General features: G+C 41.1%; 1 protein-coding gene across 1 annotated transcript in view; it reads right to left on the bottom strand.

The window, feature by feature from the left end:
• TRIP11 (thyroid hormone receptor interactor 11) overlaps nucleotides 1-22033 on the bottom strand; it is a 52505-nt gene extending 30472 nt beyond the window's left edge. The window contains exons 1-10 of the mRNA XM_060263111.1: nucleotides 21598-22033; nucleotides 14788-14864; nucleotides 14528-14638; nucleotides 11312-11587; nucleotides 10402-10470; nucleotides 9614-9779; nucleotides 6776-7102; nucleotides 5962-6002; nucleotides 3988-4194; nucleotides 304-3324 (exon numbers count right to left, since the gene is read on the bottom strand). Coding sequence (XP_060119094.1) covers nucleotides 304-3324; nucleotides 3988-4194; nucleotides 5962-6002; nucleotides 6776-7102; nucleotides 9614-9779; nucleotides 10402-10470; nucleotides 11312-11587; nucleotides 14528-14638; nucleotides 14788-14864; nucleotides 21598-21739 — 4437 coding nt within the window. The 5' untranslated portion in view covers nucleotides 21740-22033. The remainder of the gene's footprint in view (nucleotides 1-303; nucleotides 3325-3987; nucleotides 4195-5961; nucleotides 6003-6775; nucleotides 7103-9613; nucleotides 9780-10401; nucleotides 10471-11311; nucleotides 11588-14527; nucleotides 14639-14787; nucleotides 14865-21597) is intronic.
• Nucleotides 22034-27947: the final 5914 nt, after the last annotated feature.

Below are 27947 nucleotides of genomic sequence, written 5' to 3'. Positions count from 1 at the left end.
TAAAGCTGTGCTAGGCTGCTTTGCAACTGTCTGAATATATATTAACACTATAAACCAGTCCATTTCAAACTCACAAAAGTTTATTCTTGGAGGCATGGGGAACAGGCTATGAATTCTTGCTATTTACAAGTGTACAAAATTTGTCATTTGTCAAAAAGGCATACACAAGTTTATTCTGACAACAAACCCCAAAATTCCTAGTATTCTGTATATGCCACAGCTCTAGTATGCACCTGCAGTAGCTGTCAATTCCCTTTCAATCTCTTGAATTTTCAAACAAGTACAAAATTGAGCATCACATACCTGCTCTCGGTCTTTCAACAGTTTTTCAAAGGTCAGAGCCTTCTCCGTCATTGAATTAGATTCAAACTCCTTCTCCCTCAACATCATTGAAAACTGCATGTTAGTTTCTTGCAGTGCGCGAAATTCTGTTTCCTTCTCTCGGCATCTTGCCACTATTTTGTCATTTTCTTCTTTCAGCTTGCAGAGGTCCATTTCTAAAGCCAGGGTTCGTTCTTTCAAATTCGTCACAGCTTGCTTCAGCACCTCATTCTCATTCTCTTTATTACTAAGAGTCTCACTTAGAGAAAGTAATTGATCACTCTTTGATTTTATTAGCAGATCTTTTTCCCTGAGTGACTTCTGCAAGACGTCACACTTCTCCTTCAGGTGCTTGATCTCCAACTCAGACGCCTCTTGAGCTTTTTGTTCCGATGATGCAGCCACAGAATCCGACAACCTCTGGTTATTTTCCTGCAGAGTCCGGATAGTTGCATCTTTTTCCTGTAGTATTTTCTTCATGTGCTCCAGTTCCTCACTTAGTGGTTTGGACTCAGCAATAAGCCTCTGAGAAGCAGAGCCACTGGCTACATCTAATGACTGTCTGACAGTGGAAGACATTACTGGCAGAGATGGTGTTACCATGTCAAGCTTCTCTAGAATAAAATCTTTGGTGCTGCTAAGTTCTCCTATGCTGTGCTGAACATGCACCAATTCTTCGCTGAACGTTTTCAGCTTTCGCTCATTCTGCTCATAGCTCTGGATCAAACCGTTATACTCTGTCTGCAACCTGGAACTGTTCTCGCTATCAGCTGAAATCTGCGTCTGAAGCCTTTGCAGTTCTTCTTGGAAATGAACTGACTCATGTTGCATGTTCTGGACAGTGGTTGTTACTTGTTGCTTCCACTCTTCCATCTTCTTCACTTGCTGTTTCAGTTGATCACGTTCCTGCAAAAGTTCCTCAAACTGATTGCTATTAATTCCTCCCAGTTCACTATCTCCACCCATGCTGGATGTCTGGAGGACAGTCAATAAAGTCTGGCATTTCTGACTTAATGCATCAATCTCGATATCTTTCTCTCGAATTATACGGGATAAGTTCTTAATAGTCTCTCGGGACATGCCCTGACTGCTACTTTCAAACTCATTGGCTAGTTTTTGGTTCTCTTCTTGCAGTTTCTTCAAAGCTGCTTCCTTAGCTGCTACAATATCCATCATCTTGTGATAGTCAGTTTTTAACTGACTGTTCTCTCTTGTCTTTTCACTGAGCACTGCCAACACTTGCTCTCTTTCCATGGCATAGGCTTGTAATTGCTGTTGAAGGTAAAGGACATCCTGCCTATAAGCTGAAGAAGAAACCCTGGCATGGAGAGCTTGTATTTCTAAGTTCTTCTCTTGGATAATCTGCGTAAGTTTACCGACTTCATCCTTTGATAACTGATCAATCTGTCTGCTAAGAGAAATGTTTTTTTCATTCAGAAGTTTGATCTCCATTTCTCTTTCTTTGATGCCTTTTACCAGCCTTTCAATTTCACCTTTAGACAAGTCATGCTTTTCACTGCCATTTTCACCATTCAGAGTCTGAACTTTGGTTTCCTGAAAGAGATCAGAAGGGTCTGGCTGAATGATGTGGCTCTGGTTATGCAACTGAGTTTTAATTTGCTCTATTGTGCTCTGTAAGCTTTTGATTTCTTCATCCTTCGCCAAGCACACCTGCGTATGAGCAATGCTCACTTGTTCATGCTGAAATCTGGATGCCTCAATCTCTTTTTTACGCTCCTCCAAAGTTTGCTGGAGTTGGAACATTTTCTGATTCTGCTCTTCTAATGCCCTTTTGCTAAGTTTCAACTCTTCTTCAAGACTGTTTTTCAGTACAGTTAACTGTGTTATTTCTGCTTCAAGTTCAGTGATAATATCTAGGGTTTTGGGCTCAGCCAAAGGGGGTGATCTATTCTGCTGGTCCTTCACTCGTTCTATTTCTTCTTTCAAGTGATTATTTTCTTCTTTCATGGCTGAAAGGCTTCTCTCCTTCTCTTCTAAATGTAGTTTTAAAAGTTCAAGTCGCTTGGAGTCCTTAATATAAACATTATGTTCCTGCTCCAATTCTGAAGCTCTGGCTTTAAACTTTTCAACAAATATCTCTTTCTCTTTTATGAGCTCTGTCAGTTGCTTTTGCCCTGCTAAGCTAGTTGTTAACATCTCTTTGGTTTCCTCGTGGTCAGCTTCCATTTGCTCAATGTTCCTCTTCAGTTCTGCTATCTCAAAGTCTCTCTCTTGATTGAGTTTGACTAAGCGTTCATGTTCAAACTGCAATGCAGTGGTATTCATATTCCGTGCATTTGATAGCTCCTCTATAGTATGCTCATATTTATGTGCTTGTTCCAACAATCTGCTTTCAGCCTGGTTTAGTTCACTTTCTAACCGCCCTTTTTCTATTTTCAAAGCTTCCAACATAGTATCTTTTTCCAAAGCAATCTTACTCTTCTCACTATTAGCTTCTTGCAGCTGCTGTTTTAGTTCTTCACACGCTATGTGAAGCATTTCTTTTTCTTTCTGAAGAGCTGAAACCGATTTCTCCAAGTCTTTACTTGCAAGCTTATTTTCTGTGATTTGCTCATTCAGCTTTGAAATTTCTTGTTCCTTGGTTGAAAGTTCTTGATCGCTACTGTTAGACTGTTGATTTACTTTTGATAATTCATTTTGAACTGCAGAAAGCTCATCTTCTCTACACTTTAGCAGTTTCTCTATTTCTGCTATTTCCTGTTTATTTTTCAAGTTAAAATCCTGGGATTTTTTCCACTGTTCTTCTAGCTCTTTTACTTTATTCTCTAACTGTTGCTTGGTCATATGCAAATCATTAAGTGCAAATGTACATTGAGTTAATTTCTCTCTCTGGGCTTTTAGCTCTTCTTTCATTTCCATTTTCTCAGCTTCCAGTTTAGATGTTTTTCTTTTTTCAGAATCTGTGTCAATTTTAAGCTGGTTAATAGTATTAGCAGCTTCTGCATTCTGTTTCAGTAGCTGTTCTTTTAATATAATCATGTGCTAAAAAAACAAATAAGAGTTTTAAATTGTAATGAAATCCTTTCCATTTATGACAAATTCAGGTTATAATTATAGTGTACTCTGAACAACAAAGTGATGTGAAATGAAGCTGATGAAAAGCTTTTGGGACGGAAGGGGCAAGAGGGGTGCCTCTCATTGCAGCAAGAGATGGGCAACTCCCCAGTTTATTTACTTTCAAGGCTGCTCTTCAGGCAGCTAAACCTGGCACAGAAAAAATGCTTATTTTAGACTGAAATTCTTTGTTTTGTTCTCAGCCAGTAGGTTGTTAAATAAAGGGACAAAGAATGAACTATGCTTATCACTCACATTATTTCACAAATCATACTAGAAATATTCTGTCACCTGCAAGAAATCCTTCTAATTAAATGTTAAAACAAAAAAACATACATCCTGGCTTGTCACCTACTGCAAAAAAACATACATTCAGGCAACTTTAACTTCTTAAAGCTCAACCTCAAACAATGACATTCCCTGTAGAAAGTTTCTACAGAAACTAATAAATACACAATAAAACACAGAAAGTTTCACTGAACAACAAAGCCTGTAAACAGAATAGTCAACAGTTCTAGATTTAGCTATACCTAATGAATATGCTCGCATATTTGAACACACACACACTCTAAGGATATTAACACATGTAACCTGTGTAGCTTCATGATTCTGCTTATCCAGTTCTTCCAGTTCTGCTAGCAGAGCTTCCTTTTCAGCAACCATTTCATTAAATTCATGTTGTTTCTTTTCCAAGTCTTGTCGTAACTGGTTTAATTCTAAGTTCTGTCCTTCAGTGGATGTGTGTGTAGCATTCTCATAATGTGGTTGTAAAACTGTCTCTTCTTTCTGAAATCCTTCCTTAAGTTAAACAGAAAGGGGGAGGCTTAAATTTAAAATTAATTTGAATATATTCAAAAATATCTACTTAAGAGTTAACAGGAGGGAGGGATACAAATTACTTGCAAAGAGTTAGGATTCCTCAGATTCAGAAATTCCCTTTGACTATCAAAAGGGCTCAGTCCTATCCTTGTATGAACCTGTGTGGTAGTGGAGATCCTCTTGGCAACTTCTCAGGGCCATGCCCTCCATTTGGGAGATTCTCACATCCCTGGGCAGTCCCAGGACTTGCATTATTGCTTCTGCAGTGCAGGAAAGACTGCCAGAAAATGGGCACAGAGCTCCATCATTGCTCTCATTTTACAGACCCTGTAAGTCAAGTTTATTTCAAGGGGCACTTGGTGGGTGGTTTGTCTTTTCCTTCTGGCGAGCTGGAGTTCTGTGATGTTGAGGCTGAGCTGGGGGTCTGTGATGAAAATGAGTTTGTTTTATCATTTTACTGGTAGTAGTTTTTGTAAGCTGAGTTTTTTTTTGGGGGGGGAGAGAAAGAAACAAGAGATATAGTTGGATTTTTTTTAAAAAAAATCTTATCCTAAATCAAAAAAACACTACACTATAAATATAGTGGGCATCTTATCTGTCATCCAATATGTCAGTTAGTAAACCCAAAAGAAGTCCATCTCTGTGTATAAATTCTATATTGCAAACTTCAATGTTATAAGTTCATAAATGTGTCTGCAAACAACACATTTTTGTAATAAATGCAAAATGTTCTCAGTCTACAGAAACAACAGGATTCCATCATTACCCTGCAGAATTCCCACATCAATGACAGAGTTCTGAACAGACCAAGTAGCCTTTCTTAAGCAGGCTCACACACTTGTTACGGCTGGCATGCACCTTTGAGCATTCATTAACTTGTCTTGCCTAGGTATGGTGTAGTTCAAAAATGACTTGCAGGACAGTCACACCACTGAGCTCCCCGTCTCTGTGCACCACAGGAGACCACATACTGCTTCCAACTTACAGATGGTACCAGGGACAACACAGCAGCCTCCTATTATTAATTCAAGTTGAGGTGCCAGGGCAGCTACCCTTACTGTGGCATTAAAACAGAGGTGGTTTACATATAACCCTTGTTAGAATCCCAGTACACTGAGCTTGTTCATGGCCTCAACCTGGCAAAAGGAACACAGTAGTTGCAAAAGTGATGGCAAACATTTCTGATGCAGATAGGGCTGTCAGTTTCCATGTGGTACCTGGAGATCTGTCGCTATTACAACTGATCTCCAGATGACAAAGATAAGTTCAGAGGAAAATGGCTGCTTTGAAGGATGGATTCTATGGCACTGTGCCCTGCTGAGGCCCCTTCCCTCCCCAGGCTCCACCCTCAGTACTTCCCAACCCAGAGCTGGCAACCCTAGTTATAGCCCTATGTGCCCAATAAGCTGCCTATTTTAAGTCTTGTGCCAACACAGGTCAGAACCTGAGATAAGAAAATTCACTATCATTCTAGCTGTCTATCATCGGGCTCCCTTACCTTTGGCTATTTCCCAACATACTCTTTAAAAACCCTCAGAATGCTAAACAAGCTTCAAAGCTCAACTAGGGCCTTATACTGCCTTCTGGTACGGATAAGCCATCCCTATGTAACGCTGTTAAGAATTTTTCATAATGAATCTAATCAAGTATTTCCACAATCAAGTTACTTGTCACAAAGAAATCAATGGACAACATAACTCTGAGACTCTAAGGGCTAGAGCAAATGGAAGCCAGTAATCTGTTTACCTGATTTGATTGTGTAAGTCTTGTTATTTTGTTTTCTGCATCTGTAAAAACAATGGGAATAATACAGGTTTTTTTGGAAAAAGAAAAACTAGATGCATAGTAGGAATAAATCTGAAAAACCTGGATAACGAACCTAAGCATACTTATGTGGAATTAGCACATCTAGCTTTTAAAATTCCCCCCCCCTCCATTACTATCAGTACTGAAAAGTATGCTTGCCTCCTATCACAGAACTATTCCCCCCGCCCCCAACATGACAGGCATACCATAAAGGCTGGTCTGGGTAGGTTTTTCTAGACATTAAGTTTAATATCCAACACTTTTCTAATGTGTGGATTCTCAAGAAGCACCTTTTTATATATTTTGAAGAATCACATATGGTACGGGGCTCTTTAACGTCTCCCTCCCAGAAGCAGCCCCCATGGTGAAGGGAAGGGGAAACTGTGGTCAGTGTTGGGTGGATGGGCTGCAAGAAGCTGCAACTACAAAAGACTTATAATCGTTAGATAATTGGTCTACCAAAGGTGGTACCATGTACTCTGACTGGCAGTGGCTCTCCAGGGTTTTAGGCAAAGGTCCTTCACACCAGCTACTATTTGATCCTTTTTAGCTGGAGATGCTGAGGATTTAGCTTGGGACCTTATGCATGTGAAGCCGATGTTCTTACCACTGAGCCACTGCCCCTCCTCCCACAACACACTTAAGGTGACTGCCACACATAGAACTCTTTGGATCTTGGTCTCTACCATTAAAAAAAGTCCTTCTATGCTTAAAACAGACCAAGTGCAACTCTCAGCTCCTAACAGCTTCATACCAAGCAGGGCTTGCTGTAACCGGAAAACTTCTGCTTGCAGAGATTGTTCTGCCTGTTGGGAGGCTTCATTCTGGGTTTCCAAACCATCTTGCTCTCTTGGAACAGGAGAATGAAGTTTACTGGTTTCAGATTTCAGTCTCTCATATTCTTGCATTACTTGACTTTTCTCCATTTTTACCAATTTAAACTCTTTCAAGACAGCCCTTTTTTCTTCTTCAACTGAAGACAGTTTTTGATTTACAATTCTCACTTCATCCTCCAACTCCTTCAAGCGTGCTGCTGTGGATTTAGCCATACTGCTCTGCAGTCCACTTTCAGTTCCAGCACCTACACCAACCATAAAGCAGAAAAGAATGCATTTATTATGCCAGTTTGGTGTAGTGGTTAAGTGCGTGGACTCTTATCTGAAATAACCAGGTTTGACTCCCCACTCTTCCACTTGCAGCTGCTGGAATGGTTAGCCATAGCTCTCGTAGGAGTTGTCCTTGAAAGGGCAGCTTCTGGGAGAGCTTTCTCAGCCCCACCCACCTCACAGGATGTCTGTTGTGGGGGAAGGAGCTAAAGGAGATTGTAAGCTGCTCTGAGACTCTGATTCAGAGAGAAGGGCAGGGTATAAATCTGCAGTCTTCTTCTGATAGTATCTTGTTAAGAAAAAAGTGTGGATGAATGGGACATCCTAGCATCTTGTGTTTGAGTTGGTTCTTAGACTTCTAGTAGATTAGAGGCAACCTTTTCTTTTTTAAAAAAATGTTTCCTATTGGAATGAAAAATAACTTGACATTTCATATATTTCAAACCCAGTCTCTTCCAAGTTCAGGCTGAAAAAATCAGTCACAGATTTACTGGACCGCGAAGGCAGGAAACTGGACACCTTAGCAATGAAGTATGTGGGGATGTAAGAAGTGAACAGCAAGCACCCCAAGACATTCAATCATCCCACAGTTTTTGCCAGCTTTGGGAAAAAGAGGAATAAATAGTTCTCAAAAACATAAGCAAGGTCTCATCTGAGAACCACATTTTAAGAAGAGCCTAACCAGAGAATGGTGAACAGGATGATGAGGAGTCTGGAAATCAAGCCCTGAAAAAGAAAAGCTGAAAGGTGGTATGTTTCGCATGGAGGAGAGGGGAAGTATAATTACTCTCTTCAAATATCTGAAGGACTATTACATAGAGGACAGAATTGACCTGGATGGCAGGATTAGAGCTAATGGATGGAAAGTATATGGAGGTATATTTCAGCTAAATATTAGGAGAAACATTCTAACAGTAAGAGCTGTTCAGTGGCGGAACAGACTTGCTCAGGAGTTGATAGACTCTCTTAAAAAAGAGGCTGGATGAGAATGCAATTGTTGCATATTCTTGAACTGAGATTATCTCCAAGGTCCCTTGCATTTCTAAAACTCTCTGACTCTATAACACTCCATGTCTATGTTCAGTGTCACAATAAAATGAGCTAAGGCTATGCTGCAACCCACCCTGAGTCTTTGGAATGTAATGAGAAAAAATGTAACAGATTAAAATTGTTACATAGCATGTTAACAAGGTTCAGGGCTTTTTTGTGTGGAAAAAGCCCAGCAGGAACTCATTTGCATATTAAGGCCACACCCCCTGATGTCACCATTGTTTCTCACAGGGCTTTTTTTGTAGAAAAGCCCAGCAGGAATCATTTGTATATTAGGCCACACCGCCTGACACCAAGCCAGCCAGAACTGCGTTCCTGTGCATTCCTGCTCAAAAAAAGCCCTGAAAGGTGTTAACTTGAAAGCCCATGAGGTAAAATAAAGCTTTTAACCATTACATAGAATCCATTTGATTAATAATATAGCTAGAAAATAAACTGGCCAGTGTTGCAAGACAGAACCTGAAACTCTCGAACAACACAGTTCCTCAAAGCCTCATGCTTGAGACACTGTGCTCCTGTGCATGAATGGCTGGGAAAATACAAGAGGCGCGTCAGACTTGGACTGGGGAGATCTGGGTTCAAAACCTTAGTCAGCCATGAAGTTCATGAGCTGGGAGGGGGCAAACCACAGCAGACCCCTCAGTCTATATATATTTATAGGACAAAAAAAGTATATAAATTCTACCCAAAGCGCCTTAGAAGGGAGGGTCAAATATGATTAACAATATAAAAACTGGTAATGTTGGTGGGGTGACCCCAGACACTGCTGTTTACAAGCAGGAAGATAACTTGTAGGATCCTGTCCCTAAAGACTGCTGAAACATGAATTTCCAGGATCTACTTCATTATTTTCTGAACCTGGTAGGTGGAAAGGGTGTGTTTGGAACAGGAATGAAGTACCGTCATCAATGATTCAGTCACTACCCAAGTCACGCCTTGAATCTCAGCTCAAGCACTTGGGAAAGATTGCTATTGCAATGACTTTAAAAACAGATCAGCCTTACTAGGTATCAAAACACCGTTAACAAAACTCAAAGCTAAGGAGCAGTTTAGCAGATCTTCTTCTAGCCAATGCTTAATAAGGCAGAGGTAGAGAAAGAAAAGGGTTATTGCCTCAATTATGGGAAGAAACATAGTAGTCCAAAGTTGAATAAGAAATTAATATACAAAGGATATGTCAGAACAAAATTTGCTCAAATTTCAGCAAAACAGATGTTTAAAAACTTGCAGAATAGATATAGCATCTAAACAGAAAAAAATATTCTGTACACTGTACTATGATGGCTACAACCCATGGAATTCAAAATTGTCACAGGTCAGGAAACCTGACCTAGATTCTGTAAGATTGGACATGTATATGTCTGATATTCTGGAAAACCTAAAGGTCAACATTAATAGGCTAACAAAAGCTCCAATGAAGCAACAATAAATGAGACCTTTCTGTAACTGATCCTCAAGTTCTTCTATTCGTTCTTCATATTCACCCAGTTCTTCTCTATGACGCCGGCTTATCTCTGCTAATTTCTGACGATGCGCATCCTGTAATACTGAAAGCTCATGCTGATGCTCATCTATTTTTTTACTTAAACTCTGTTTTAGGTCCTAAAATGTGAATTAAAAAAAAACAGCACATCTGTAACAGCACAGCAAAACTGGACATAGAATTTTATGAAAATTACTCACTTGCACTAACGATATGCAATATTCCATGCAAAATATATAAAGACTTCCCTAAACTACAAGACTCCCACCACACAAACAAATCTGAGATCAAAACTAATAGTAAAACTGAGTTCAAAACTAACAGTAAAGACCTGTTCTGTAAATGGCCAAAAAAAGGCTAAATAGTAATGGTGGTGAAAACCACTTTTTCTAAAACAGCATCCTTTTCTGCCCTCACTTCTACTGTGCATTGTTTTGTACCTAGTGGACTCAGCATTGTACTAAGTTACTTCAAATACTTGGCTGAAAAGCATAACACCTATTCTGAGATAAATAGTAAACAGTTACCACTGCATTCCTGAAAAACAGCATAAAGAGCACAACTGCAACTCATCTACTTTGATTCTTCTGGAGGGAAAACTGTATTCCAATCCTGCCAACATTTACAGTCATGCTCAGCTTTAATCAAACATCTACTACAGTCAGAAAGATTTGTCATATTAAAAGATTAAGACAAAATTACAGCAGCAATAACAGAAGTGCCCAAAGAGTGTAGCCTTACCTTGATAATATTTTGGAGATTGCAGATTTCATTCTCATCTGTGTTGCTTGATCCTTGTAGTTTGGAGAACTAAATAAAAGAAAATACATTATTTTGTTCTGGAAAATGTTGCAAGATAGCTATGATGTGTCTTGAAAAGATGTCATGCACAACAAGAGCAAGAATCTACAGCTGGTCAACGTACAAAAAAGCTAAGAAAAAAACTGGCTGAATAATTGGATGTTTCTACCAAAATTAGGTGCATTCTGCAATTCAGGCCTCTCTTCTTCAAGTGTTCTTTAGGCAAGTCAACATCGCCGACAATAACCGACTTCACATTTATTTCTAAGGACACAAAAGATTAATGGGGAAAGCTTTGCACCTAAGTAATTTTTTTAAAAAATCTTAAAATATTGAAGTTTATGTTAAAAAAAACCTGATCAGCTTTTGTTTTTGCTTTAAAAAAGCAATATTTAATGTTTTTATGTCTTTTTTTCATTTTTGACACACCACAAACATTAAGCCACCTGCATCTGAGAGCTTCAGTCAAGCAGGCCTATGATTTGGAGCCTGCAGAACTCAGGCAACAAAACTAAGTCTACTTGAAGGGTCTGCACAATGATTTGGAATCAAGTGAGCAGGATACACAGGTGCCTTTCTTCTCTCAGATGGTTCAGAGTGCAAACAGGTCATGAACAGTGCCATCCTAAGCAAACTTATATCCTAAAGTCAGCTTAAAAGGGCGTAATACTCCTTAGGATGGCACTGTAACTCTATCAACAGAGTTATATAACATTTATACCACCCATACAAGATACACCAGTATCATCATCTGGTTTCAGAAACAAGAAAGAGTCTCATCAGTGCCACATTGCCATTAACTCCCTCTCTTTCCGAATGTAAAGCAAGAAATGTACAAACTGTGACTCACCTGTGCAATCTTCTTCCAATGGTCAACTTCAGATTGAAGCCTAGAAACATCATTGGATAATCTGTTTATTTCTTGCTGGGACCAGATTACATCTCCAAAGTCCATGTCATCTCCTTGAAAACCAGAAGATGCATGTCTGACCATAGGGACAAAAGAAGCTGACGTAGTGGTTGATGAGACTCCTGTTCCTAACTGTGCCGAATGAGCAGCTGACTGCACCATCTGCAATTGTTCTTGTAGTGCATGATGCCTAGCTTTCAGATGGCTGATTTCCACCTAAATATAACAAGGTACATATACAGTTTCAGTCAGATGAAAAACAAATACCATACCATATTTTTCTTTAGCCTCTTACAAAACCACTTCATTTACTTAAAGGTAAATCTCATCTGATATACAAAGTGGTTAGGAATTAAGAAAGAAATGAGTTCTATGTTTAATTGAATGGTAACAAGAGGGATCATGAAAAATGATTCTTTGAGAAGCTTTCCTGCTTTAAAGAAATCCGTGGTGTGATACATATTTTTATGAACTACAGGCACAACACAAGCTAAATCTCTCACAGAGGACTGGATGAGATGCTTACCTAATCTGATCTGACAATCTTATTGCCGTAATAGACAAATAGATAGCCTCATCCATTATATCCATAATACAATGTGCTGCATGTCAGCAGTCATGTGCCAAACTGAAACACCAGGATTTCAAAAAAGAAGGGAGATGCTGGTGGTGGTCAGGGCTGTCAAGAGCCACTATGGGCCCCCAACAAAGATTTCACCTGGGCCCCCCTCCAAATATTGTAACAAAATGAACAAATCACTTGGCTTGCTGTTACTATAAACCTATAGCAATAAAAGAACTGGTTTATCTATCCACGTTTGTTTATTTACTTGATTTATACCCTGCCTTTCAACCCAGTGAGAACCCAAAGCAGTTGACACTGTTTGCCTGTCCTCCATTTTATCCTCACAACAACCCTGTGAGGTACATTAGGTGACTAGACCAAGGTCACCAAGGTTGGGGAGGGACGGTGGCTCAGTGGTAGAGCATCTGCTTGGGAAGCAGAAGGTCCCAGGTTCAATCCCTGGCATCTCCAAAAAAGGGTCCAGGCAAATAGGTGTGAAAAACCTCAGCTTGAGACCCTGGAGAGCCGCTGCCAGTCTGAGAAGACAATACTGACTTTGATGGACCAAAGGTCTGATTCAGTATAAGGCAGCTTCACAGGTTCATATGTTCACCCAGCTAGACTATGTAACTAGACCAAGGTCACCCAGCAAGTTTCCATGGCAGAGTAGGTTTCCCAGATTCTAGTCCTAAATTTTAACCACTACATCACACTGGCAGGCTCAAAATTAGCCACCTGCTTTGGGATGATTGTGGGAGCTCAATGGCAAAATTGAAAGGCATGAGAAAATCCTAGCCCAGGTATAACTACCACCACACTGTGCTATTGCAACTGAAGCTAAGGGTATCTGTGGCAAGCATAACTCAGAAAATAATGCCACATGTTTGAAAACTCTAGAATGATTATGGAAGTTACAGTGCCAAAAATGAAGTTAACTAGAGCACCCTGAACCAGGTTATCTTCACAACAGACAACATGGAGTAAAAGAGCTTTTAAGCAACCTATCACGTGTGTCTAATATTCATATATCCAATCCACCATGGAAGGTTGCTGGGTGATACACTCTCAGCCAGACCTACCTCACAATGCTGGGGTGAGGATAAAACGAAGGACAGGAGAACAATGCAGCTCTGGGCCCTCACCGGGGAGAAAGACTGGATATGGTATTTATTATAAATCTAATTCATAATGATATTAAAAATTACATCATTTGTCATACAGCAAAGCCTTTACAGAGGGCTATTAGATCTTCCAAAAGAACAATAATGATTAACACTCCAGTGCCTGAATTGAGAGCTGTAACTTCTGCTCCACATGTATAACCACTAAAACAGATTAATAGTCCATTATCATGCACGAGGGGGGAAGCATCCTTTTACTACCTTGTTAGATTAAGGGGAAATATTAACTCATCCTCCCCTTCTGTTCATAATATTAACAAAAGTTTGCTACTATACTCCTCTTAAGTACATTCTGTCACCAAGCAGGATAAGGATGAGAAGGTCTTGAGACCACGAAGTCAAAATACAGGGACCAGAGGGGGACAGAAAAATTAGATAGAGGTAGATAGAAATGAATGAGAAAAGTGTGGAAAAGAGAAATTAAGGACAAGAGAAGGAATGGTTGTTTTATCTTGCTGCAACACCCTAACTACTGCTTTACAAGATCTGGTTGAGCTGGGTGCAAGGAAAGGAAGAGAGAAAGGGTCAACTAGTAAAGAAAATGACCTTGGTTAGCATGCTGCAGGCTGACAGTGTAGCAGCAATCAGCCAGGGCTGCTTGTCATGCTCCACTGCTGGACTGGTTGATGGGCTTAACATGATCTGTTTTGCAAGTCTGCTTCAGTCTTGAAGAAAGGGAAGTCTAGCTGATAGTAAAGTGCCTTTTACTGTGCTCAGACTTCCCTGCATCCCTAGTAGCTGCAGCTAGAAATTAATTAAAAATAAATGGAAATATGTGTGGCTAGATGCAGAATGACACTGGCTTCAAGGGCCCTCCAGCTGACTTGGGCACCCTGAATTTTGTCCTCTCAGTCCCCTTCTGTTGGTGGTCCTGGAGTAGTACCATTACTGGCCTTCATGGTGCATCATAATCACATTATCACTGAGATGTGCTCATCTCCTCAATCACTTGATCTTTGACCCAGATCAACATCTACACCAAGATGTGATTTACTGAAGAAGTTACTCTGTACATTAAACGAGCCTCACATCGTATTTCAACACTCCAGTTGAAAAAACAATTCTAGCAACTTCAGTAAAGGCACCTCCGAAGCTGATGTATAATGAAACCATTAAGTATTCCTACTTAAATGAATGAAACGTTAAACATCTTGTATTTCAACAACTGTGAAGCTTCTTCAGAAACAACATTCCCAAGGCTATAATTTTTACATAGATCCTTCGTAACTTTGAGACAAAATATGACCTGCAGGCAGGATGCCACACAACTCAAAAGAAATACCGGCAAAGCAATAATACATTTCAATACAACAACCATCCTTTTAAATAACTCTTTTATTTATTTGGCCAATCTTACATGTTATCTTTCCCAACATAATTACAAATTGATACCTAACAATCTCTGTATACCTCTTTCTGTTGCAGTTGGTTCCGGTATTCTATAGACAGTTGTTTTAGCTGAAGCTCTGCTGCTTCGTGTTTTTCTTCCAGATCATTACAAACTTTCTTCAGTCTCTCATTCTATGGGGGAAAAGTTGCATCTTCAAATAACTATGCCAAATCCAAGATAACCAAACAGTATATTAAAGCAATGGCAAGTAATTGAAACTATGAAAGTGGCACTTTGAACATTATTTAATTTTTCCAGACTTAATATTATCATTTCCTACCTCTGACCTCAGTGTAGTATAAGTATTTTCTGTATCCTTCATGTTAGAACTGGATACACCAAAGTCTGTTGCAGTATCTAAAATCAGTGGGGAAAGAAATGCAGATGAAATAGAAAACAATTGTCATAACTCTATATTTACCCAAATGAGTTCTGCAACAATCAATTAAGGACTTAGTTAAATGTGAGAGATCAACGACTGAGATCTCCCATTTCTTTTATAAAAGTTTAGAACAGCTTATGAGAGCAGGAATTGGGTCATGGAAACAGTGCTGGGGAAGTTGAACTTTGCTTTCTGAGTGTACACTATGAAAAATGTTCTCTTAGATAAACGTAATCTTCCAGGTATTTTTTACGTGGCATCTATTTCACACATAAGTAATTGTGTATGGACTTTGCAACCTGAAAAACAAATATCTAAACTTGGTCCTTAAATATATTAGGAAAGAAAACCCCCTCTGAGATACCATAATAGTATTTGGAGTGAAAAACAATGGTAAAGTAAAAAAAACAAACACAAATCAGTTTATTGAAATAACATTTCTCGCTCATATCAATTCAAAATAATGTAGATACCACCATGCTGCATTAAAATTGCTATTAAACTCTGCTGCAGTCTCTTCCCAAAACAAATGCAACAAACTGCTAAAGATCTGTTAACATCAAAATGGCTGCACTTGCCAATCATGTGTAAATCATTACACTTGGTGCAGAAATCTCAGAAGCAGCCCATAACAACCCTAACTCATCCAAGTATGGCCTTCAATTCTTCAAAACAAACAGGAATCTATATGTTTTACGAGTTCCATAACAATCCTATGCATGTTCATCTGGAAGTATCACAGAATTCAATAGTGATTATTTCCAAGCAAATGCAACCTACCTCAGATAACTGATGGGGAGTTTCAGTTAAACAATATATCCAACTAACTCACAGACCAGCCCAAGTGTATAAAAATATAAAAAGATACCTACTGGATTACACCAGTGGTCTACTTAGTCCAGCATCCTGTTTCACAGAGTGGCCAACCATTTGGCCTAGAGGGCTAAAAAACAGAGGCTAATGTATTTTCCAGTGTGTCCTCTGGCACTGGCTATTTAACCCATGGAGCATAAGTCACTATGTAATTGTGGCAAAACTGACTACTGTGCAGCCTTCACAAAGTATATGAGAAACGATTGTGTAGGAAGTGACAGATGTGGAATCAATTAGCACATCAGCACATAATACTCATTAACAGCACAAGATCACAAACTAATGGTACACACCATCACCACAGGAATATCTGTATAAGTACTATTGAAGATGCTGGGCTTGTATCCCATCATCATGTCTCATCAATTTTTTTTTTTTTAATCAATGTGCATATGTATGTACAGCAGTAATTTCCCCCTTCCACTGAAGACCCAGCTTTACCCCCTATCCCACTTGCAAGGGTCCTCTGATGCCCAGAATCAGCTCAGTGGGCTGCAGAAAGAAAAGGAGCAAGGAAGTCCAGTTCTGCACACTATAAGTCACTAAAACTGCAAATAATTCTGGAAGGACAACCGTATTAGTCTGTTACAGCAAAAACAAACAGGTATCTTGTGGTATCCTAATGACTACCAAGTTTTTATTCTAACATAAGCTTTCATGAACTAGAGCTGATTTCATCATCTGCCTCTAGATCTGATGTGTGAATCAGGAGAAAGATATTGAGATGACACTAAGTTGTTCAGGGTCATGAAAACTGATGAGGATTGTGAGGCACTCCCAGGGGGATCTGTCGCTGGGAAAGTGGGTGACAACTTCAACATGGCAAATGTAGTTCAGTGTGGGCAAGTGCAAAGTAATGCACATTGGAGCAAAAAATCCTTACTATAAATACATGTTGATGGCATCCAAACTGGTAGAGACTGACTAGGAGAGAGATCTTGGAGTTGTGGTAGATAACTCACTGAAAAGGTCCACCCAGCATGTGACAGCAATAAACAGGCAAATGCTATTCTGGGGATTGTTAGGAAGGAAATTGAAAACTAATCAGCCAGTATCATAATGCCCCTGTATAAATCGATGGCATGGCCTCATTTGGAATACTGTGTAAAGTTCTGATCACTGCACCTCAAAAAAAAAGATACAGCACTGGAAAAAGTGCAGAAAAGGGTAATTAAAATGATTAATGGGATGAAACACTTTCCCGATGAAAAATGATTAAAGAGGTTAGGGCTCTTTAGCTTGGAGAAACAACAGCTGAGGGGTAACATGGCAGAGGTTAACAAAATTATGCATGGGATAAAGAAATAGGTTTTTTTCTCCCTTTCTCACAATACAAGAACTGATGGGCACTCAATTAAATTAATAAACAATAGGTTTAGAACAAATAAAAGGAAGGACACCTAATGAGTAATTAACAAGTGGAATTCAGTGCCACATAAAGTGGTGGAGGCTACAAGCATAAGCTTCAAGAGAGGATTAGATAAACATATTATCCATTTATTTCTATTTTTATTGCACCCTCTCAACAAACAGGCTCAGGGCAGATCACAACAATATACAACAATAGAAGCACAGCAGTCCAATAGTTAAAACACTATAAATTAAACAGGTAGTGCTATTAGTTAAAGTGTGATACACTGGTTATAAAAGTGCAATATACTGGTTATAATATGGAGCAGAGGCCTATCAGTGGCCATTAGCCACAAGGTACTGACGGAACACTATGTCTGGGCAGTGATGCTCTGTATTCTTGGTACTTCAGGAACAACAGTGGGAGGGCTTTCTGGAGTTCTGGCCCCACTGATGGACCTCCTGATGGCACCTGGTTTTTGGTCACTGTGTGATATTGATTGTTGAACTGGATGGGCCATTGGTCTGATCCTACATAGCTTCTGTTATGTTCTTAGGTTTTTATATTGTATTTGACTGTGCATTGACAGCTGAAGCTAGGAAGATGTTTCCTTTGCCTTTATTTTCTCTAATTCCAGAGTTTAGCACGACAATCAAATCTAAAGATTGAGTTCTTTCAGATTTTGAGCACAATGTTATCTTCTTTATGGTGAAGTTCTTTGCAACCCTATATTGAGTGTATCTTTGTTCTGTTGTAGTTCATGCAGTTTTTAACAGTATAACTAAAGTAAAATAAGTATATGTAGAAACATGAATACGATCTTTTCATAATGCTGGTTATAACATGTACACTGTCATGCATGACATATATACTCATGTTTATTTTTCTGAACATGCATGCACTGGGAAGACAGATAACTGATGCCTCCCAATGGATCCTGTGACACAAGGATCACAGAACTTTCTCACCTTCCCTTCTACCCAGGAGTCTTTTCTGACCCAGGAAGTTTATTCCCAGGAAATGTGGGATCTGCACAGACTTACAGGCACACAGGTTGGGAGTCTGCTGTTCAGAGGGCACAAAATCACTTTTCCCACTTCTGACAGCAATGCTACACTACCTAATGAGAAAGGGTCATTTCATACCCTTTCCTTATTGCAGCCTCCTGACCCACATGCTTATTAGTCCACACAAAGCTGGCGTATGGGAGACGGTGAACTAGGGCACCAGCTCCCAGCAGGAGCGGGGGTGGATGCCCCCTCCCCACTCACTGTCCCTGAGCTCATTTTTTTCTCGGCCCTGAGGAGAAGCTCCCTCAAACCCTCAGAGCCGAGAAAGAGTGGTGTTTCTCTTCCCCAGCGTCCTCTGAGGGTGCTGGGGAAGCGAAGGGCCAAGTGTTCTTTCTGCTCTGAGGGATCAGAGGAACTCCCCTGATCTCTCCGCGGCGTTTCCGCCAGCGTCCTCTGAGGATGCTGGAGAAGGAAAGGGCTGAGTGATCTGGCCCCGCTCGGCTTTCCCTCGCCACAGGAAGGTTGAGTGGGAGGGCATGTTTGAATGGACAGTTGCACTTGCAAGAGGAGCCCTCTGTGCAAACAGGGCCATCTGGCTCACTTGGCTTTCCCGCACCACAGGAAGGTCGAGGGGGGGGGGGAGCGTTTGCATGGAGGGCTTCTCAAGAGGAGCCCTCCGTGCAAACAGAGCCATATGGCCCTGCTCAGCCTTCCACACCATGGGAAGGTCGAGCAGGAGGGGGCGAATGCACAAATGGCTCCTCAAGAAGAGTTCTCAGTGCAAACAGGGCCCAATTTGTGCCAGTGCTAGGGGCCCGCCCCCACTGGAAGGCAGGGGGATGGAGCCTTGCCTGAGGCAGCAAAAAATCCAGTGCTGGCCCTGAGTCCACGCAGACTTCCTGATTCCAGGAATTAACTTTCTTGGTATTGGGAAAAAATCCTGGGGGAGGCAGGAGGGGAACATGGAAAAGATCTGTGCCTGTCAATGCCTTTCATTTATAGATCATGGCATTTAACCCCCTTGTGTGTACCTACAGGAACATAGTAAGAATTAAGAAATAATAAGATGTTTATAATAAGCAACTGAATAATCTATCAATTGCAGATTTTGTTATACCTTGTTTTAAACAAATTTTTATTAGTAACATATGGCAATATATTCAAATTCTTATATCATTAATAACTACTTTTTTCTCTATCCCATATATTACTTTCTACCTACACCTCCCCCCATTACTAGACCCCCACCGGTGTACTATATTCAAATCATCATTATAAAAGGTACCCCTAATTAATAAGAACCAAAGTTCATATCCTCCTCCCACTTATACTTAATCATTATCAAAAATTGTCCAATGTCCTTTTATTTTCCATTCTTTTTCTACATATCTTCTGAACTTCTTCCACTCCATCTTAAATACTTCTAAATCATAGTTTCTTAAAGTTCTTGTTAACTTATCCATTTCACTCCATGTCATAACTTTAACAATCCAATCCCATTTCTCTGGTATTTTTTCTTGCTTCCACAACTGCTGATTTTGTTATACCTTGTTACACCACTGATCACAGCACCATCTAAAGCTGCTCCTCAATTTAGCTTTCAGACAGCTCTCCCAGACTGGCTCCTTCTCTGGGCTTTCTGAATAATTCCCTTTCCATCCATTGTGTGATGGCTGCTTTTGGAGTTTTTCCAAGAAGAATTCCACACTTTTAGAAGCATCCCTTCTCTAGACTGATTTTGATCAATAGTTTACCTCTCTTCTGTCACAACTTTGCTACTCCCTTCCCCACATCAAGTGTGACAAATGTAATGTAATTCTGTAACACAGGGGTGGGGAATCTCCATCCCGAGGGCCGTATACGGCCCTCGAAGTCACTTGGTGTGGCCCTCGGGGATTGCTGGGCCGAACCGAGCCACATGGCAGCCTCTCTGGGGCCTGGCTGGCCAGCAAGGATCATGAGGCCCAGCCGCTCTGTGCATCAGCCCCCCCAGGGCCAGGCAGGGATCACAGGGCCCAGATGTACTGTGCGGCAGCCTCCCTGGGGCCTGGCTGGCCAGCCAGAATTGCTGCAGGGCCTGGAAAAGTTACTGTCACAGTTCAGTTTGCACTTGATTATCCCAGATGGTGTGGCCTAATATGGTAATGAGTGTGTGACCTAATAGGCTAATATTAGGGGATGTGGTCTAATATGCTACTGCGTTCCTGCTGGGCTTTTTCTACAGAAAAGCCCTGGACATATGCATTTGCCTTGGGCGGCAGGCCTGGTGTATGTGTGTGTGCCAGATTAGGCTATCCTCACATGACTGCAAATAGAAAACCAATTATTTGCAGTAATCTTGCTGGCCTGAATAATTCTCCCTTGGTGGAGCACTGTTTTTTAAGTTGATAACTTTTTATGGCCGGTGAATGATGTTATGAATATCCGTATGGCCCTTGGTAGAAAAAAGGTTCCTCACCCCTGCTGTAACACAACAATCATTACTATTATTACTACTACTATTATTAATTCTTTGTATGTATATAGTGCTTTCAAATGTCTGGAGTACTTCATAGAAGGCTCAATTTAAGTGTGGTGCTGATTAGGCAAACAGCTGTCCTATGTCACTTCACATTGCAGCTATAATTTATTTTGCACACCAAAAACTCTTAGCCCATACAAATGCCATGCTGATGCGCTAACTGAGCATGCACAGCTGCTTTGCATGGATCGCAACACAAGCTTAAACAAGATTCTGAGGTTATACAAAATCACAGAGAAGGTGGTTGTCTCATCAGCATCACATGTAATCAGGCCTAAGAACAATAACCCTGTAAAGTAGGTAAATATTATCCCCATATTACAGAAGTTGACAGCAAGTGACTTATCTAAAGCTACCCAGTAAGTCCCTTTCATAGGTGAGACTTAAATCACTTACTCCCTGATTTAGAGCTCTGCCTCTACAAAAATCACAGCAGCAGCTCTACCCTATGCCTGAATCAAACTGGAATTCATTCCCATAATAAAGACTAGCAACATTTATTCCAGCATTAGTCAGAACTCATTTCATCAGACATCTCATGGCACTGATGCTTGACCTCTATAACTCTACTGCATCTAATAAAGTAAACGCCGATTACAAAAAGCAGATGCTGGGATACATCTTGTGAGACTTTCAAGGTCTCAGTGGACTCCTGTGTAATTTTGCTTCAACAAATACAACTATTCCTATGGAACTATAACAGAACATGTTAACTTCAAAAAATACCACCACCGCCCTCAATTTTGAGAAGCTTCTGACAGGGAACCTCTCCACACAGTACACTTTGGCACTCACTGGTCTCCCTCCTGATACACAACCACACACTTTCTGGACAGCCTTGCTTATGTAGCAACCCTAATGCCAACACACCCAAACTCTGAACACGGACCCCCTTCTCTTGCCGGTTGCCCCCTCCTCCCTCCACCACACCCTGAACATCCCTTCCCACTTACCTCCCACCTCCTCCGTGCCTTCCAGCAGCATATCCTTGGTGAAGCTAGAAATCTGCCCGGTGAGTGTGGACAGGCTGCCCCCCACCTGGCCCACCAGGGACTGGCCCAGACCGGCGCCCAGGCCCCCCAACCACGACGCCATCGCTGCTGGCAGCTGCCACAATACAGGAAGGATAGCAAGGGGGGCAGCGGCGGCAGCGGCGGCAGCAGCAGCAACAACGGCGCTCCCTGGCTCTCCGCGGCGCCGCTTCCCCCACCGGTTTAGCTCTCTGGCCGAGCCGCCTCAAGAAGGAAAAGCCGAGTGCGGGTCTTATGAGGAAGGCCCCGCCAGCCTGCTCGGTCCTCTCAGTCAGCTGCGGCGGCTCCGGATTCTGCTGCCACCTCGACGGCCGCCATGACACTTCCCGGGTTACCATAGAGCACGAGCAGCTAGAGCGGCCCAGGGCTTTGAGGGACGTGGACAAGTGAGCGGGGTAAGGTGGGATAGAGGAGGCGCGGCTGGCCCGAGGTGGTCCTCCCTCTTTACAACTTTCCCCCAACTTCACTCCCCGTTTGCAATAAAGCTGGTGAGAGGAGACAAGGGTGTGCGGCCCGAGCCTGTTGACGGGGCGGCAAGTCGCGCTGAGTTTAAGGCAGGGGTGCGGCTGATTCACGGAGAAACGATTTCCCCCCCTTCCCCAGTCATTTTTTTAAAAAAAACAAATAATTGTTTAAACAAATAAATCCAAAGGGCCCCCTTTGGATAAGCTGCTAAATTTACAGTGATGGTTTTCTTATTGCAACTGCAAATAAAAGTTCAGCTTATTAAGAACATAAGAAGAGCCCTGCTGGCTGCTGCTGGACCAGAACAGTAGTCCAGCATCCTGTCTCCCATTGGCCAACCAGTTCCCCTGGAAGGCCATCAACAGGGCATAGAGGTCTTCCCCTCAAGTAGCCTCTTGGGTTGCTCCAGACGAGATATTATCGCATGAATGCTGAACTCCTCCGCAGCTGTCAGTCTAGGAATAGCCAGCACCACATCCCACAATTCAGGGTGTCCACTGAAGGACTAGGTGCTGGTAGACAAGGGTGAATGCCTACCTAATGTAGTCTTAGTTCCTAATTGCAGGGCTTTTTTTCTGGGGGGTCGGAGTGGAACTGAGTTCCAGAACCTCTTTGTGGAAACAAAATTCTCAAAAAATATTAAAAGTTCATGAGGGGCACCAGTACGTTTCTCCATTTACCTTGAGTGTTCCAGCGCCTTTTTTTTCCAGAAAAAAAGCCCTGGTAAAGAGCATAGTCAATACCAATGATAGTTTGCATTGGAAGTCTGCAAAAATTGAAGGGCTCATGGAGGATAATAGCCACACCTCTTCCCCAGCCAGCTGTGTGCAGTTGGTGGAGGACTGCATAACCAGGTGGGGTTGGTAGTTGGGACAGACACATCACATTGTTTCCCCCCAGCCATATTTCCGTTAAGCAAACCAGGCCAATTTCGTCTTCCAGCAACATGTCATAGAGGAAGGCAATTTTGTATTTCGCTTATCTAGTGTTGCACAGTATTACTGTAGACGTAGGGACCTTATTATCCAGCTCTCAAAATGCTTCAGAAGTTAGGCAGGCAGCAAACATCCTTGACGAATGGAGACCATTTTCATTTTGATATTTTGTATTTTTTTTAATGTGTGAGTGCATGTGTCTGTACCTGGGAGTTATGGTGACCTCTGGTGACTGACCTCTACTGGGAGACTGGAGAATATTCAGAGAGGTGGTTGAATAAAGCCTGCCTCTGTCCTCCCGACTTGGTATTTCAAGGCGGTCTCCCATCCAAGTACTAACCAGAGTCAACTATACTTAGCTTCTGAGATCTGACGAGACTGGGCTTGCCTTGGTTATCCAGTCAGGGCAAACACAGGCCATTTTAATAAACCCCACCCCCTCAGCTCCCATTTGTACTGAAATTTAAACCTCTTCAACAACCCACAATCAGCATTCTCATGTCCACAGAAAAAGGCATGCAGCAGTCCACAACATAGTAATGATCCGTTGGGGATAGAGCTGTCCAACATATATGGTTCCCTGTTGGAATGGCTCCTGGTTTCCAGGTAAATAACTGTTGTAGCTGTCTCTCTCTCCATGAGGAACCTTCTTCCACGTGTTGTGAGGTACTGGAAAATCCTGTGGGGCAGGGGAGGGAGAGACAGAGATATGAATAAAAGAGGGAACACTGAAGGATCACTGCCTGATCCATCACCATTCCTTGCCTGCCTGGCTCACTGCCTTGTAGATCTTGAAAATAATCTCAAAGAGATTACATCACAAATACAAGACATTTTAAAGAAACTTGGGGATGGTTTGGCTCTCCTTCACTCAAAGTCTTCAAACAAAGGCTAGATTTGGAATGGCCTTTTGAACAGGGGGGTGAGATGTGGGGCATGGCTCCCAACTGAGGGGGCACGGCCCAAGAATGCCCCCATTGTAGCTATCACCCTGCCTTTCTCTACTGCTAACTGAACCACCCACTACCAAAAGCCCACCTCTCCCGAAGCTCAGAGGAGTATCCTCAGTATGAGCATCCAAGAAAGGAGTCCCTTCTAAGGGATCACTACCCTCCTTCTCAGACTGATGCCCTCCAGCCTCAAGATTTTCACTTCCTATAACAGCAGGAGCTGCAAGCACAGGTGTGGGACTGTTCTGAACGTCTCATCCACAAACCTCTCTCTGTCCCTCAGCTTCTAGCAACCCAAACCTCAATGGAATGGACCTGCTCCTTGATAGCCAAAAGGGTGTGCATTGTGCACACACCCACAATTTCTGCCCAATAGGTAGATCACCATAGGGCTTTTTTTTTTAGTAAAAGCCCAGCAGGAACTCACTTATATATTAGGCCACACCCTCTAATGCCACCATTGTTTCACCCAGGGCTCTTTTGTAGGAAAAGCCCAGCAGGAACTTATTTGCATATAAGTGGCCACACCCCTGATGTAAAGCCAGCCGGAACTGCGTTCCTGTTTTTTGTTTTTAAAACCTTGTTTACTAGCATTTTATACAGCATGAAACCCTTTAAAATATTTAAGTGGCATTTGAAGCATGTTTTGCCCTTGTTCCTTGAAGAATGGAAAGTAATCATTAGTCATTTACAGTATCGTAAAGACCTACAGCAATTAACTTTATTCATTATCCATTTCACAAAGAGAAATATTTACAAAGCATAATCAAATACTCATTCCCCCCCCCCTAGGAAGGCAAGTCCCATTCCTTGTACTAATCAAATCAGCATCATAAAAGTCAGTGTGTTTTCTTTCATACTGCCAAGAATCACCAAGATATTTGAGCTTTGGAAGATGTTTTCTGTTATCAATAGGATTTAAAATAGTTGAACTTTATTTACAAAACAAATTCACAATTTACAGAGGTCAAATCATGGTTATGAAATGCATGCATACAAAAAAAAGTATTAGCATGGATTGATTGCTTCTGGGCAGATACACAGATCCTGAACCTTAACTGCAAATTATATATTTTCGATTTGGAAAATTTGACAGTTATATGTTTATTGTTTGCGAATCAGAGAAAGTTTGTTATACGGCAACATGCTATGCATTCATCTAGGAACTTATTCACAGACAAGATTGCTCAGTTTCATTTCATTTCAAGTTCTTCCAACAAAGATCAACATTTTCCCCTCATTTCAAACAACATTTGATTATCTTCAACAAGGCTGTGCCGGAGAGTCGCGTGCATATTCAGTGCCAATTAGCCAAGAGGGAGCTGGAGTTTGCCAAGCAATATTTTTTCCATAGTCACAGAGAAATATCCTGTGCAACACAAATGCATTGTTCAGATAATCCTAGACTGAAGGATAATAAATGCTTTTATGTCTACAGCCTAGATTCACCAAGCTGCTTGACTGAATTGTGTGAAAAATGGATAAAGCAAGAGGTTCTGGTCAAGAACATTCCCACACAGTATAGCTATGAAGGGAAAAAGTAATTTAGAAACTTGTCCTTGAAATTAAGCTGTTAAAAATAATCAGATTAGTTACCTGTATCTACACCATTCCATTTTCTCCCACCAGAATAGGGTCCTGCATTCTTCAAATGCTGCAGGTAGCCTATGTGGTGAACTTAAGGTCATGCTTCCCATGTTCCAGGTAGTTTCAATAACAGAATTACTCCACTTTCAGTGGGCTTTGGTGGGAGAGAAACAGTACACGGAAGAGCTTTTAATAAACTAAAGCAAAATCATGGGGAAAGATCTATGCAAGATTCTCAAAAATGGGCACTCCATGACTACAATATCCATTAAGTAGATAGAGGCTTGTGGTGATGAAGTACTGACAATCATGGCCTGTGCATTAAAATTAATATTTGCAAACACGCTTCCATACAGCAAGTATCTTGCATGGCACAATTAAAGGGTGCATGTGCTACATCAGTTCTGCAGCATGCATGCACACATTTTCAAACTTGGCCTTTCCCTACAAAATATATAGAAGCCAGGATTGCAGCCCTGCCCACTTAAGTGCATTTTAAAGTAGGGGAGAGTCAATCATGAGAACCATGCATACCTCTCATAATTGGTATAGTGGATGTATGCCTTTGTACTTGAGTACCTACAATTAAATACAAAAATATTTGGCCTATGTCAATTCAGATGCAGCTTGTCCAGAAGAGCATTTCTCAGAAAAGTACAAAGAAAAAAATATATATACAATTTTGATTTTTACAGATTGGTATGCTTTTATGTCATGCTTTATATAAATCCCTTTGCTGCTTATTTTCAAGTAATGGCTTACAAGCAAAAACAAAGTAAAAGCCAGATAATTTTACTTACTGCTGCAGACTTTTAAAAAGCAGTGGTAGTGCACTAAGTTTGGCAAGATGCTTTCCTGTGGTAATCAAATACATTCTAAAGGTTCTATCAGTGCTGCCCTATGTCTATGGAAATGGTAATGCTTGGTGCATTTTTTTTAAAAAAATGATCATTTCAGGGCCAAATCTCATTACCCGTTCTTCTGCCAATTTTACTGAAGTCAACAAAACTGAAGCACACAAGTAGGTAAGTGAGATCTGACTCTTGTTTCTACTTGTTTGAGAAGTCAAGTCATCTAAAAGAGCATTACTGTAAACAAACATTATCGAAATCTGAGTGCTTTTTTGTAACATATTATTCTTTAACATACCACATACTTGCATACAGTTATCATTCAGCAGAGGTGAAACACTGAGAGATACAGAAGTACTGTAATTTTGAAATAAGTTAGCACACAAAACCATGTGCAGTTTCTACAAAATCTTTTCCCCTCCCGGCCTACATTTTAAGCAGAATACAGTTTGAACACTGTAAACTGTCCAACACCATAGCCATAAAAAGTAGATATGTAAACAGAAAGTATGCTTAAAGCACCATTTACAAAAACACTTAAAACGGTTCTTGTAACAAAGAATGCCAGATTTGGTCATCCTGTGATAATAATCTTGTATACTGATTTACATAAGTCAACCAATAGAATGAATTTAGCCTGCAAAGTTTTGCTCCCTAATTTTTTCTCAGTTAACAGAAGTTATAGAAACAACTGTAAGGTGCACAAACAAAGGCCATTCATGAAAAGCTGCAAAATTCTTAACAGTTAGAAGACATTCATTAACATCGGACAGAATACACATCCACACACATTCATTCATTTGTGAATATCCATTCTTAACACATAAGCAACCAGTGCAGGGTTCGTTTCAGACATCTGGTATTTCAAACGTGGCAATATACACGTGGCATAAAAACATTTTCTTCGCTTCCTTGCTGCTAACAGAGCTGGGAACATTGGGAGTTCCCACAGCTCAGTGTTAGAGCATATGCTTTTGCATGCAGAAGGTTCCAAGTTCAATCCCTGGCATCTACAGCTGACAATATCCCTGGCAGCTGGGAAAATGCTGCCACTCAGTAGTGCGAAACTAGATGGACTAACAGACTAAGGCAGCTTCTAATATTCATCTAGTAACTTGTAGAAACATGGGAATGAAGAGGATGCCAAAGAAGCATTCAAAATTACTGGGGAGGGACGGTGGCTCAGTGGTAGAGCATCTGCTTGGGAAGCAGAAGGTCCCAGGTTCAATCCCTGGCATCTCCAAAAAAGGGTCCAGGCAAATAGGTGTGAAAAACCTCAGCTTGAGACCCTGGAGAGCCGCTGCCAGTCTGAGAAGACAATACTGACTTTGATGGACCAAGGGTCTGATTCAGTATAAGGCAGCTTCATATGTTCATGTTCATATGTTCAAGCAGAGATAATCCCCATATCCTTCGCAAAAGTCAACAGTATCACAAATACCAAATATTACTTGCAGCTGCTCTAGTTCACCAAGGCCAGGATT

Source organism: Heteronotia binoei, chromosome 21 (genome assembly GCF_032191835.1).
Source record: "Heteronotia binoei isolate CCM8104 ecotype False Entrance Well chromosome 21, APGP_CSIRO_Hbin_v1, whole genome shotgun sequence".
Lineage (NCBI taxonomy): Eukaryota > Metazoa > Chordata > Lepidosauria > Squamata > Gekkonidae > Heteronotia > Heteronotia binoei.
The sequence above is the reverse complement of the archived record's forward strand: the minus strand, read 5'-3'. Positions and strand labels throughout refer to the sequence as shown.